The sequence below is a fragment of the Lynx canadensis genome, chromosome A1 (assembly GCF_007474595.2).
Source record: "Lynx canadensis isolate LIC74 chromosome A1, mLynCan4.pri.v2, whole genome shotgun sequence".
Classification (NCBI taxonomy): domain Eukaryota; kingdom Metazoa; phylum Chordata; class Mammalia; order Carnivora; family Felidae; genus Lynx; species Lynx canadensis.
In genome coordinates this window covers 100,209,312-100,224,690 of record NC_044303.2, presented here as the reverse complement: position 1 = coordinate 100,224,690, position 15,379 = coordinate 100,209,312, and the positions used below count along the sequence as shown (strand labels likewise).

Here is a 15,379-nt window from a genome sequence, read left to right as displayed (position 1 = left end):
ACAGTCTATAAAATTAGAACCTATGATTTTAAAGTAACATAAAGATCGGGCCTTTTTTTTTTTTTTCTTGGCCAGAAAACGCAAACTCCCATTTCTAAAAATATCTCAGGTTTTCTTCTTGAGGAAGTCAGCTTGCAACAAAATACCCTATTATCATAGAAGGCAAGTATAGGACGATATGTCATGAACAAGTCTATAAAAATGTAGTGGTATAGGAGCTAAAGAAAAAATTCATCTGGGAAAACAATTATATAGAGGTTTTTCTCCAAATTTAATTGAGACTGTAAGTTTTCTGTTTTGTAACTATTTCTTTGATACTCCCATGTAGATGATGAACATTTCCTTAAGAAATCACAGATGACCTTTCAATTTTCAAAGTCCTCTACGATTTGCTTCTTTTAGAAAAGTACACTGATTGTGTAAAAGAATCCGGAGCGAGAAATAACATTTCAAATGTAAGGAAAGCATACGGTCTTTCTAGTACACTTTTTAGTCTGTTTTTTAAATTTAAATGTAATCCAGTTTTTAAGCAGCATTATGAAAGAAGTTGATGTCAGAGTAACCAATCTAGACCACTAGAACCAAGAATTCAAAGAATATATACACTATTAATTTTACAAATACAAAGAACATACAGGTGATAACTTTTAGCTTTCTATGAGCCAACAATTCCATAGCGGTCTTATATCATCTAGGAAAACAAACAAACAAACACACAAGGTCATGACACAGCAATTTTGTAAACCTATAAACTTGAATTATCACTGGGCCTGATTTCCTATTGCTGATGAGGTTTAAGAATAACAGAAAACAACTTTCACATGCAGACCAAATAGGCCTTTTCTTTTTAATTAACTAAACTATATTTATCATTGAGACCTACAGAAGGGAAAATTAATGAATGTATTTTAATCTCAAACTTCATACACCACATATAGGCTTACTGTATACAAAACATCCTTTCCAGGGTAAAATAAAATCAGCAGTTATACAGTAGTTCAAAGCATCTCAATAATCTAGGACTGCAAAAATGACTATTTGGAAGAAATTACAGGGAAAAATTTAGGTAAGGAATGTAATTTAGTAAGGACCTTGGTTAAGAGAAAGTGAAAGAGAAAAAGGGATAAATCATAATTTCCTATCTCAGTGTTACACTCAAAACAAAAATCTCCAAAGATTTTATTTCTCATAGGAATTTCACAGGAAAAAAAAAAAAAGTCTATGGAAAGGCCTACGTGATGTGTAATCCATAGTCAGACAAACAATAATTAGGAGTCACATACAGAATATTTTGACTGAATGTCTTGATAAAACGGGGATTAAAACTACGAGAAAGGAAAGATGTATCAAATGAATTCCATGATTTTTGTAGACCTGTGAACATAAATCAAATACCCCATAAAAAACATAATTCACACTAAAGGAGAATCATGTCCTACCTTTATTTCTAGTCAGATTAACTGTGATAACTTTGTTATAAAACACTTTACAATCCCTTCAAAAGGAAAAAATGGTGAGAAGCTTTGATGACCTAACTCAATTAGAATACTGTTAGAGAAATCTCTTGCTCTTTTATCTATCTCAAAACTTGGAAGATATACCAAAATGTAATAGTCAAACATACATGCAAAATGACCCTGCAATTAAGATAATTGCTGGTACCAAATGTTGTTTTTAAGTTCTGCAATAAAACAGTCTCCCAGACATTTAATAGTATGTCATTTGGTAAATGAAAGTTTCCACAAAGTAAGAGCAGTGAGAAGACCTAAAAATTATGCTAGTGAAGAGTCTGGCTGAAAGAAACAAAAATACGGATCATTTTGGTCCAACACTAATTTTATTTCAAGTTACTACAGAGCTGAATAAAATGCTGACACCACCACACAAAAATTTATTGAATTGGCAATAGGCAAAGCATGATGTCAGCCACCAACATCACCATCCGCATTACCGAACAGCATAAACGCTTTAATTCTAGAACTTAACGTGGACTTGATGTGTGTAGTTTGGGTAAAAATAAAAATCTTAGGCATGAGGCATTATTAAACATAGATGAGTTTAGTTTGGCAGAGTTTCGATGCAAATTATTCTAATGCTTTAACAACTTCAGTAAAAAACATGGAAAAATGTAAGCTTAAACATACAATTTTCTAAATGTGCTACATTCTTCAGCAAACAGACCCATAAAAATAAGTCTCAAACAGCAATTAACATTCAAATAACAACACACACACACGGCAGGCTGAGAGGAGACAAGGAAACACACATGTATATTCACACTCACACAAGGCCTGACCTTCATTGCATGAATTTCTTCAAGCAATCGTTGTGCCCGTCTCTGGTTTTTTAACAGTGCATCTTCAGTACCCCTGTAAAAATTACATGAAAATGTACAGCCAGGAAAAGCATTTATTTTAGACTCACATCATAATAAGTCTTCATTTTTTCTAGAAGAGCACAAAAAGTCTTTAAATAACAAGCACTATTATCCTGCATTGTCCTGCACATCCACTGCCTAACACATACCCCGATTCCATCAACAAACCCAAGTTTTTGGCAAATTATAAGCATTATCTGGCATTATATTAATGACTATTACTACTGAGAGACAGTATGCCTTTTAACTCCTTAAAGGAAAGGCGAAATAATATTTTTTAATCAAATGATTAACAGCACACTGCATTTAACGTAACATAGGCTAATGAGCTACCATTAAAGTTTGGATACAATTTTATTCAACAAAATTTTATTCTCTGCAATTAAAGGAATACAGAAAGAGAAATACCTGATTATATCAGAGAAAAAGGTTATTTATAATACAAAGAACAAGACATTAAGCAGGAGCAAAATATCTGAAGACTATTCATGCTTAATGAGTAAAAACTGCAAGTAACACATTTACTTTAATATTAGTGACAATGAGGTTTCAAAATATTAAAAATTGATGGAGGGGCGCCTGGGTGGCGCAGTCGGTTAAGCGTCCGACTTCAGCCAGGTCACGATCTCGCGGTCCGTGAGTTCGAGCCCCGCGTCAGGCTCTGGGCTGATGGCTCAGAGCCTGGAGCCTGTTTCCAATTCTGTGTCTCCCTCTCTCTCTGCCCCTCCCCCGTTCATGCTCTGTCTCTCTCTGTCCCAAAAATAAATAAACGTTGAAAAAAAAAAATTAAAAAAAAAAATTGATGGAAAACAATGCTTTGATAAAGACTTCCACAAGGTTCTAAAGATTTCAACTCAAGTAGCAATTCAATGGATAAAGTGCTATAAAATTTTTATTACTGATTCAAGGTATTACCAGATTTATTAAACGACATCAAACATCTTAAAATAACTTCTAATAACATAAAACACATAAGTAACTCTGAAGGACTTTCACTCTGCAAAGGCTTCCAAAACGAGAGCTCTGCAAGAACAGCAGAATTCATCATGTATCTTAAACAAACGTGGCCCAGACCACGTGAGGATGTGCTGACATAGCACACTGTATCCCACTCAGACCCCCTCTCCGTATAAAAAAAAGTGCTGCATGAGTAAGATACTTAATTATTCCTCCAGGTCCCACCCACAGATTTTGTAAATACTGAATAAAAACAACTTCTGACATTTCATTAGTCATAGGACCATGACTTCAAATGACTAACTTTTTTGACTTGAGTCTGCCAACGCTTCTGACAAGTTTTCGGATAACCAGCACTCGGATTCTCTTCACGTCTTTTCTCATCTTCACAACCTTTGAGGAATGAAACCAAAATTAGAAAGGTATTCTCTTCATTCAAGGAGAAACACACTTTATTTTGAATCTTAATATTAGAGATTAAGTCTAGTCACTCTAACTGAATTTTTAAGCACAGTTACAGTTAGATGAAATCCAACTTGTTCCATCAACACTGAAGCAATAAATCAACATTCTAAAAATGTGTCTGAGGACTTAAGAGAAATGAGTCACAATTTTTTAAAAAGTCACAGCATTCTCAGTGATTAGTATTTTAATACTGCACTTGTGTTTTGAGCTCCCTGAGATGGGAGAGCGTCATATTCATCTTGGTACCCTTGGGTTTAAAACAGAGCTTCACCTATAATGGTAGGAATTTAATTTACTGAGTGTTCATATTACCAAAAACAAACGTGTGAAAGTGGTAACATTTTCCTTATTTATGCAGCATCCCTTGCATGTGTTTCCAGTAACAAATTTCAAGCATAACTTTAAAAGAGATGTGAAAAACACAAGGGGCATGCGCACACGCACGCACACTGACAGATGCTTTAAATCATCGTATTAGAGAGGAGTGTTGAACTCTAAGAATGAAACAACAGAAAGATCAGCCAAGAAATGGAAATATTCTAATAACGAAGAACTACATGTTATAACAGTACTTAGTACAACACGATGCTATCATTCTGAGTTTGTATTTCGTCTATCATTATTAGGAGTCATATATCATTCCTTATAATGCCCTTCTTCCCTTCTCCACTTTAAGAACTAAATAAAATTCAGTTCAGATAAAATCTTTCCTGAGAAAATTTCCAATGACTTCTTCAGATAGAGATAACCCGTCTGACGTTTGCATCCCTAGTAAACTTTGTAGGCAGCATCTATTTCAGTGAACTGTCTCTATTTATTCACATGGCCATCTTTTTTTTTTTTAATTTTAACGTTTATTTATTTTTGAAAGAGAGAGAGAAACAGAGCACAAGTGGGGAAGGGGAAGAGAGTGAATGAGACACAGAATCCAAAGCAGGCTCCAGGCTCTGAGCTGTCAGCACAGAGGACGCGGGGCTCAAACTCATGAACGGTGAGATCATGACCTGGGCTGAAGTCGGATGCTTAACCGACTGAGCCACCCTGGCGCCCTAAGTGGCCATCATTTTCAATGCTCTGGGCACTCCCAAGAGGACAGGGGCCTTGTGGGACTTACATGATGCTTTCTGGGCCTTGAAAGAATGCCTGGCACATACAATCCCTCAAATTCTCCTTATTGAAATAACAATATCAACATGATCCTGTCTCTTCAAGGCTCTTGCATTTGGCTATTCTCTTACCCTCAATACAACTCACCTGCTTATTCCTTGAAAATACTGGCAACCGACTTACAATTTATTTCCGCCCTAACATTTTACACCATTCCAGGTGACGTAGATGTCCATGTTACAACCTAGCCATTATTATATCCTCACTTCTTCATTTCCTCTTTATGACCTAAACTATTCTATCTCCGCACCCATTAATTCAAATACTCCACACTAAGACCACAATGTCTATTAACTTCCTTTTTCAAGTCTAACCACTACAACCATTTTTTACTTCATTGTAACCACCAGTTCACTGACCCCTATACTTTCTCTCATATGATTAGTCTTCTTCTTTTAAACTTTCCTTTTATTCAAGTCATATGCATCATCAACACTTGTGAATACCTGAAACTCCCCTATCCCTCCTTTTAGCAATCCCTCTAGTTAATCCTGGATGAAAACAATACCCTGAGTTCTTTATCACAGCACCCCAATAGCTGGGAAATACATTCTATCTACTTTAAATTCATCACAACTAAACTGAAATGGGCCCAATACTCTTAACTCCTATCCTACGTTTTTGACTAATTCCTTCCACAATGACTATTTTAAACCTTTGCTCTCTAAAACAAGAGACCTTCCTCTTCCTCTCTCTTTTCCAATTTCCTAGAGAAGACGAACATCAGATGGGATCCATCATCTTTCTACCACCTACCACCATGAATGCAAATTATCCTCTATTCATAAAGTTACAATGTAAGAAATTCCCCTACACAGCATCTGATGGTAATGTTCTAGTTGTGTTTTGGATCTCATCTTTTCTGCCTTCTTAGAACCTTTACTATAGACTGTCCCTTTACTCTAACTCTGTCTATCTCTTACATGGATGTTTCCATTAATTGTTTTGTTTCTATTAATTTTTATTCAAGCTTGACTCATTTTCACTAGAGACAAGACAGACAAAACATCCTCACTATGAAGATCACTAGGAGTACCTTCTCTCTACAAATGCCTCAGAGCCAAGCTTTCAGACAGGTTCAAACTCCCTATCTCCACTTCTGAATATCACATAATTTCAGTTGAATTTCCATCCCCATTATTCCACTAAGAGCTATCACAAAAGACACCGATGATTTTTAAAAGTCCCTCAAATCCAATGGAAATGTTTCAGGCTTCATTTCACTTGAAGTCTCAGAAGCATTTGACACTGTTGACCACTTTCTCCTTCTTGGAACACTTTCCCCTTGCTTTCCATAACAGAATACTCTCCTGGGTTTCCTCCATCATCTCTAGCCACTCCACCTTGGTCTTCTTTGAAGGCTCATCCACTTTAAACCAGTCATAAAGTTCAAAGGACAATCCTAAACCAATTCTTCTTTTCACAATATACTTGTTAGCCCTAAGTGATCTTACCTACGTTATTGTAATTTGCCAACTAAACAACGGTGACTCAATAATTTCTGCCTTCAGCTCAGATTTCTTTTAGCTCCAGACCTAAGTGTTCAACTCTCTACTTGACAGTTCCTTTTAAGCATGCTTAAACTCATCTACAACTTACATTTAAACTCATGTTCTTCACCCCCAAATGGATTCTTTTTGTTGTTTCATATTTCATGGAAAAGAACAATCCTTTTGTTCAATTATAAACCCCGGGCTCATTATAAGTAGTTCTCTTTTCTAAATTCCTCACAATGAATCTGTTACCAAGTTGGGTTAATTTTATCTCCTAATTATATCTCAAACTGTACTGCTTTTTCCCCTATCTTGACCTCCTAGCTCTCCTGGCTGAGTTACTGCTAACTGGTTTCTCTACATCCATTCTTGCCTCTCTCCAATCAGTTATCCACAACTTAGAATACATTTTTTTAACACAGAGATCTGATGACAGACCTTTACTTTATTCTTTTCGGTGGTTTCCAATTTATCTTAGGATGGCACACGGGCTTTCTTTTATTCTTTGGTCCTCACCATGCTCCCACCTATTACCAAGCCTTTACACTTGCTGTTTCCTCTGGTAGGCATACTCTTTCTTATCCTTCTGATTTTGGCTCAACTGTCATTTCTCAGCAAAATCTTTTCTGGCTTTCTTAAGTGGGTCAAAATACGCCTATATAAACACTTAAAGAGTGCTACTAGAACTTATCATGACCATTATTTTAAGTTTAATATTTTACTTGTAATCCGATTACAACCTAATGTGTCTTCTTCCCAGTAGGTTATAAATTCCATAAGGATCAAGTGTCTGGTTTTAGTCAACATTACGTCTTAACACCTAACATAGTGATGGTATAGTGTAAGTTTTCAATAAACATGTGTTAAATAAATGACCAGAAAGTCTACAATACTCACTTGTTCATTCACTGTTTCATATGTATAATATATTAACAAAGTGCAGAGTAATCAGGTTTTTTTCCCACTAGATATGCTAACCTCTTTGGAATTTATTTTGAAGTTAGATTGAGAAAAAAAAATTTACTTGTACAAATAAAAAGCCATTTAGACCAGGTTTAAGTGAGAAAAGCTTACATTTCATACACAGCAAAGTGGGAGTTTAGGATACATTTTTTTTGAAAGTCCTTTATAAATCGATAGTGAGTGACAAATTATGCATTAAAATATACTAACAACTGTTTCTAATTGCTGCACCCTGAAGTTGCATGAAGTGATTATATGCTCTTTTGCTATCTGCTGTGAGCCAAACGTAACTAAGAAACTACAGTGAGCAGAGTTGGTCCTCAGTTATGTTCCGATCATGGGAAAGCTAGATTCCAATTTTAAAACTCCAATTTAAGAAGTACTATGTTTGTCATTACTGCATTAGGGAATTCTAAATGAAAAGGGAATGCTTTACGTATGCAGCTTCATGTCAAAACCAAAAAATGCTTCTCTAACGTATTGACTTTTCCAGGATTTCTGTGCAAGCTATAAAAAAAATGTCATTACTATATTAGAAAACTAAGTACATTCATTTTATGTAACAATGGAATTATAATTTTATTTTTCTCACAACTGCTTGCCTCAAGCACTTTACTTTCTTCAAGCACTTAACTTTATTTTTGCAAAAGTGACAAACAGGTACCATGAGCCTCTGTTTTACAAATGCGAAATTCATTTGCACCTAGGAATTATGAAGTTGGTTGACGAAAACCCACAAGTCAACAAATAGTCCTAAAACATTCAATACTGTCAGAAGGCCAATGCACTACTTAAGGGCAATGTTCTTGGGTTTCCCAACCCAAAGCAAACAGAACTATCACTGTTAGAAATGTGAAATAAGTATGATACTGTCTGGGAGGGAAGGAAGGAAAGAGAAGTAAAGACAGCAAGGAGAAAACAGAGGCATAATAATGGAAATGAAATGTGTTGACAAAGAAGAAATAAAAAGGAGAAAAAGTAAAAGGAAAGAGCTTGAAGAAAGAAACTGAAGGACAATTCTGTAGGTCATGACCAGCAAGACTGCCAAATCCAAGCTGAGGGCTTCCAAGCAGCAAAAGAATGTATTTAATTTGTAAGAGCAGAAGAAAAGGACACACACACACACACACACACACACACACACATATATCTGATGCATATGCTCAAAGTGAGGTGTCAATGAGAACTTAGGCATATGGATGCTCTCAGTTTACCTGGTAAAATCTTAACACATTAACGTAACTTGGGTCAACTCTTGGGTAGACAGTACAAAAATAAGATCATAACTAAATTAAGTGGAAAGCTAATACACCTGCTTGAGGAAAGACATGTGGGCACATGGGGAAGAATCAACATAAACACAGGAAAGGGAGCCACAAAGAGCAAAAGCTAGCAGTGTCTAATTCAAGGAGGTTCCAAAGAAGATTTCCCAGTTCAGAGACGAGTAATCCAATTTGTACTGGAATAACTGAATTATGGGGACACATGTATCAGAGCCCAACAATGAACTGTGTGCAGCCAGTGGAGGTCAGCAGTGAAAGAATCTTTTGCAATGTAAGCATTACTGTCCTACATCAGATACATTTAATAAACCAGCTTTCTCACTTATACAGACTCTTATAAGCTATGGTTAATGTGAATTTGCTTTTGAAAGAGTGAGCTATACTTTTGGGGTGACAAGGATACCAAGTTTCTGATATATAAAGCTGAGAGCAACTACAGTCCCAAGATAAAAGTAAATACTACTCTGAATTGACCCTTGTTAGCTACCTGAGAACCAGACTACTAGCCAGCGTCTTTTGGTAATTCATTGACTTTGTCATGCATTTAAATTAACCTATAACAAAATCCCAGAGTTATTAGAAAACAATTGCTCCTTAGACCTTGTATTGCTCTAGGGGAGCTTGCAGTGCTAAGAAAAATCTGAGCATACCTGTGTTTCATTACCCATCTATCAGACCGTGACACACACACACAATCATGGCACATGATGTCCATGAGGCTGTTAGGAAATAGGCACTCTTACGTGCTATTGATAGAGGACTACAAACTGGTGTACTCCTTCTGGAGGGAACTCTGGCAACACCTGATAAAAATGCTATTTCTAGGAAATCTATCCAGAGGATACATCTCCAACAATAGGAAATGGCAACGCACAGGACCGTTCACAGCAGCCTTCCTATAAAATGCTACATTAGACATAAAATAATGCATATAAATAAAGCACAAACAATGTGGTATTCTAAATCAATGCAGGACATATGCAAGTATAATTAGCAGTAAACTCTAAAAGTGATGAAAAGTAATTTTTAGAACAATACATGTGGTATGACACTGCATTAATACAGTAACACACGTAAAGTATAAAAATATACAACATAAACACTGGGTACACGTAACATAATACATGCTGGTAAATATGCTACTAAATTAAACATATAGATAATAAAATAACACTGAAAGAATAATAATTACTTCTGAAACAGAGAAGAAGGTGAGTGGAATTAAGCATTAGAATATGGCAAAACATTGACACTTGCTAAACACAAGAATGAGATTATAGGGACATTTGTTATGTCATTTTCCATATGACTGAACAATTTCATATTTGATACAATTAATTATGATATGATAACTTATTATTAGTTATTATGGTATTAATTATACAGAGGACTTCTAATTTGGCCGCTTGGATAATTTACTGTTGAATTATACTTTTTTATTTTTGACGAGCAACAATTTAAAAATTCTAGAATACTTGGTGATTATAACTTAATCATTGAGCATATGCTGCCACCTAGCACAACTTCTCAGAATAGTTTAACAACAGAACAGAAAACAGTTCCTTCTTTTGGACAGACCCTCATTTACTATTTCAGTAAAAAATATTAAAAAGGACTACACACTCAATTATGAAATAGAAGCTTTGCAACTTCAAAAGCACATACAAACAAGGTTCTTGACATTTTTATCTTTTACAATACATGGAGACAAATCACTTTGTTCTCTGGCAATTCTGTTTCACGTTTAGGATCTAAGAGGAGGTAGAAAGCAATTTTCTAATGAGCTTCTTGGTAATGTGCTATCAGAAACAAAATAATGTCTGCTTCACATAAAGGCCCTTGGCCCCCCTATGGAATTAAAGTTCATAATGAGATTGTTTCACCTCCTAATTCTGATTGTGCATGTCACTGCTGCCTAAAGAAAGAGATGACTGGAGCAAATCCAGCACTAGTTTTGCAAATTGTGTACTTACTACATGCTAGGGCATTGTTGTTTCCAATTGTGCATCCTTTCTCCACTTCAATGGAGAGGGAGAAAAAAAAAGTCTACAATTAGGAGATTTCCATCATTCATGTGAACATGAAGTACCTCAGGTTGAGCTATCCATACTGTCCTCTGCCCAACACTATTTACTCATTGTTAACTGTACAAACTAGGTACTATGCTTAAAGTCAGGGAAGCTGCTGTAAGAAGTCAGTTAGATAGTCTCACTTTGAACTCCACATAAAGTACAGGTCAAAATAAAACATGTAATAAATAATCATAAAGTGAAGTATAAAGTGATTTTTTAAAAGAAAAATAGAGGTAAAATTAAAAAGGGAAGATTTTACATACTTAAAAAGAATAAACATTATTTTAAGAACTGAGAATCAGGAAGTCGTCTATAAATGTCAGCTTTTCTCCTTGGAAAATTTTTGAAAAGAATAAAAACATTAAGGGTAGAAGACAATGAAAGTCAGTACAATAGGTGCCTGTGCAGGCAGGCTTTTTATTTTCACAAAAGATATTTTGGAAAATTAAACATGCTATAAATTAGATGGCCACATAATTTATTAAAAGAAAAAGCCTTAAAAATTTTGCACAGATAATGAGTATCAATATCACAAAAATAATACCAGAGATTTATAAACATTTGAGAATCTGGGGTGTGTGGGTGGCTCAGTCAGTTAACCGTCTGACTCTTGGTTTTGGCTTAGGTTATGATCCCACAGCTCATGGGATTCATTTCTGTGTCAGGCTCCAGGCTGACAGCATCGAGCCTGCTTGGGATTCTCTCTGCCCCTCTCTGTCATTCCCCTGCTCGCACATTCTCTCTCTCAAAATAAGTAAAGTTAAAAAAGAGAGAGAGAGAGACAATCTGTTGAAACCTGTGGACTTCCACCCCCCCCCCCCAGAGACACACATATAAACACCAATTTACACATAATTTCAGGCAGTTATTGGATCCCTGAATTCCTAAATCTCAGTTAGGGAGAGCTAATCTAAGTTATTAAGAATCATAAAAATGATGGCTCGAGTTACTCACTGAACAGATGGGTAGTGAAGATATGATGGTGAGCAAAAAGCTTCCAGATAAATGGAGGAAATAAGAAACCTCTCTCACATTCACACACATATACCCTAAGCAACTATTACAAGAGCTAAAAAGTAAATGCAGTTACAAACGCTTATAGAAGGGATAAAAGGATAAAGTCAAATTCAGTTTTCCTGAGAAAATAACAAGTAAAGTAGAAATATGAAACGGACTAATGAGAAGAAAAGGAGTTTTGGGTACAAGGGAGAATACGCGCAAAGGAGGAGTAAGAGTGCGACGCTTCCTAGTAGAGGAAGGCCAGTGAGGCTGAAGTAGGGTGTGGGGTGGGAGGCAGTGGTGTACTAGAAGGGGGAGAGGGGACTGGTCTTGTTTAGGCAGGTTTTTACCAAAAGCAACAGGAAGCCATCAAATAGGCTGTAAGCAAGGGAGTCATGGGATTAGATTTCTATTTTGAAGCGAGCACTCACTCTAGCTGCACTATGGAGATCAGACTAGAGGGAGAGAAGAATCAAGGAAAATAGTTGGAAGGCTAGTAAGCAGTTCTGGTCAGAGATATAACTTGGACTGGGATGGGACGGTAACGAAAAAGTAATGGATTAAGATAGTGAACTCTTTTTCTGATACATTTCTTCCTTGGAGGAGTTATTTCATTTCTTTTACCAATTTTCTATGAGACGGTTTCTCCTAACTACTATTTAACAGTAATGACATTAGCCATTTATCTGTCATATTTGCTATATAAGTATATTTTGTAATTGGCTGTCTTTCTTAAATTTCAGGATATTTCTCATTTTTATATGGACAACTTTATGCTTGTTTTTCCCTTTGTAAATTTTCCCTCCCATTTATTTTAAATTATAATGTATGTTTACAAATATATGCTAAGATCTTCAGGATTTCCCCCTTCAATGTATCTGTACTCCACTGCCAAGTGAAATCTAGACTCAGTAACCTGGAAGTAGGGCAGTATGTAATATATTTTAATTTCCTACTTCATCCACACGTTCTCATCAATGGAGAGTTACCTAGCCCTATACTACCCAAGGGGGTCCCTACTACCATCTCGTTTTGGTTTACACCAGTCCTTTTGCCTGGAATGCCTTTTTCCCTTCAGTGAATCACTGACTGAAATGCCAGTCTAAGATCCTTAAAGACAAAGAATAATCACTTCATTTAGCCTTCTTTGGAAACTTTTCTGCACTACTTGTCTTTCTGGGCATTATTCTATACCATAGGCGGGTGCTGCTTACCCTTTCCTATCTGAGTTGCAACCTACAGGTTGCCTGAAAATAGAAAGTATGTCTACACACAACTGTGCAAAGTGAACAGTAGATCATGCTCATAGCAAACACAGAGTCACTGAATACAGGATAAAAAACCTCCTTTGCATTAGCTGGGAGGTCCTTATTTGATTCTTGCTTCTCCAGCTTACTTTAAATCTTCAGATGTCTTATGATTCCTTAAATAGAACCAGAAACTGGAAAGGGGATAGCGCTAGAAATGGTAGCCTAGTGACACAGACACGATACGTTAGCAGTGATAAGAGCAAATACCTGGTTTCAGACTGAATTTAAGAGAGAACGAGAGAAGGGGAGTTAGCGACAGCAAGTATAAACAACTCTTTTTAAAAATTTTGCTGTAAATGAAAAGGAGAGAAATGGGACAGTAGTTGCAATAAGAAACATGGTATTGAGTGTACCTCCTTACAAACGACACGATCTCACTGTAGATCAGCAATCTCTTAGCATAAGCTAGAGTTCTTAACCTCCCGCCTTCACTTTCAGCACCCGATAAAAGGCAGGTAACGCTTAATGAGAGTTTATTAGCTGTCCAGCACCGTGCAAACACTTCCCATATTCCAATTAATTGCTCACAACATCCTTGCGAAGAAAGTAGGATCAAGAGCTTCGTTTTACAAACGCGGACAGTTACCATAAAGATTAAACGATACTCCCAACGTCTCAGAGATAAAAATTCATGGGGCCCAAGGGCAAGAGACAGGTCTCTTGCTTCAGCCACCTCGGAACCGTGAAGGGAAGTTACTGTGACGAGGCTCCGAGTTCCGGTAAACCTGCCTGGGCCCATCCAGCGGCTCCTTCAGCCGCACTCCTTACCCTCGCCCCCAGGAGACCACGCGCCTGTCAGAAAGACCCAAAGAGCCGTTCGTGGGGGGAGGGAGGGTACTAAAGGGCAGTCCCACAAGTTCCCAGACCTCGGCGCCTACCTCGTTATTGAGGTTTAGACTCCCCTGTTGAGCCATGGTGGGTTCAAGAAGCGCTGCGACCAGCACGTGAACTCTGCGAATCAAATCGCTGTTGCGTCGCCACGCCCCTCTACGGCACGCTCTGTGGCCCAAAACTCACCGACCAACCTTCCGCGACGACGCTTGAGGCGAAGGGAGATTGACTCTTTCAGGGACAGAACGGAAGTGAGTGAGAACGACTTCCGGAGTGAAGGGCTACGCGCCGGAACTGCACGTTCCTATGGAAACCGAGCCTGCGCAGGTGGTTCAGAGGAGGCTCGAACTGTTGGCAAATTTGGAAGTTTTTTAAGATGCTTATTTATTTTATTATATTTGTTGGTAGATTTGGCTCGGCTGTTAAAGACCTTGTTTTTGTGTCCCAGTGGGGGGTGAAAAGACGTTTTGTGAAAGGAACAGTTGAGTGACCAATTTTTGCACCGAATTTTTTTTATCTGGGGTTTGTGAACATTCTTGCGCTTCTCACAAGGAGCCCTAATTAGATGCAGCTCTCCCCAACGCCCCCCCCCCCCCCCCCCCAGGCTTATACTATAGCTGAAGCGTGGACCTATTTTTTCTGCACACTGTAATAAGGTTTGAATTTAGGTTACGAACGTTTAAATAGATTTAATACTAATATAATAATAGTAATAGCTGTTTAAGTAGATTTAAATAGATTTTTCCCTTTAGAAAAGGAAACAAATAATTGAACATTTGAGGAAAACTTTAAAAGCACGTTTGCAACTGCCTAAGGGAATGACTGTTTGAAGTACTTGCCTGCAGGTTGAAGAGACATTAAGGAGTAAATCTGAATTAGATAATCTTTGAATTAATACTTAACACCTGGTAATATTGATCATTAAAATGGGTCAGAGGCTGGGGCAAAAGCTTTACATGAATTATCTCCAAAATACAGACATGCGATGAGATAGGAACTATTCTTATTTTACAGATGTGGAAACTGACTTCGGAGGAGCCAAGTGTCTTACCCATAGTTTCCTAGCTGGGGCCAACCACTGCCACAGGACTGAGGGAATGGTTACATAAATCTGCGGAGCCCAGTGCAAAATGAAAATGTAAGACCCCTCATTGAAAAAGTAGGAAAAAGGTGTTTTTCTTTCTTTTTTCTTTTTTTTTTTCATGTCTTGCATGGTGTTTCTTGACCTGTCCTTTGTTTTTATTTGGTATGTAATGCACAGGCATATTGGTGAATCTAGTGCAGACCTTTACAGGTGCCTGGGACCTGTACCCCAGGACTCAGGGTAGGATGCATGTTTTGTAACAAGATGGCAGCAGTTGCTGAACAGAGGCAGGAAAGTGGGAAGCCACAGAATCCAACTGGAATATGTGGGAGGCAAGACCAAAAATGACCCAGGACTAAACCCTTGAGATATGTTTCA

The 15,379-nt window shown here is 37.2% G+C and overlaps 1 protein-coding gene across 1 annotated transcript in view; it reads right to left on the bottom strand.

Annotated features, from left to right (window-relative positions):
- The window catches only part of SRFBP1 (serum response factor binding protein 1), a 66,877-nt gene extending 52,813 nt beyond the window's left edge, over nucleotides 1-14,064 (bottom strand). Inside the window, exons 1-3 of the mRNA XM_030317094.1 lie at nucleotides 13,965-14,064; nucleotides 3,639-3,727; nucleotides 2,297-2,369 (exon numbers count right to left, since the gene is read on the bottom strand). Of these exons, the coding sequence (XP_030172954.1) occupies nucleotides 2,297-2,369; nucleotides 3,639-3,727; nucleotides 13,965-14,000 (198 nt within the window). The 5' untranslated portion in view covers nucleotides 14,001-14,064. The remainder of the gene's footprint in view (nucleotides 1-2,296; nucleotides 2,370-3,638; nucleotides 3,728-13,964) is intronic.
- Nucleotides 14,065-15,379: the final 1,315 nt, after the last annotated feature.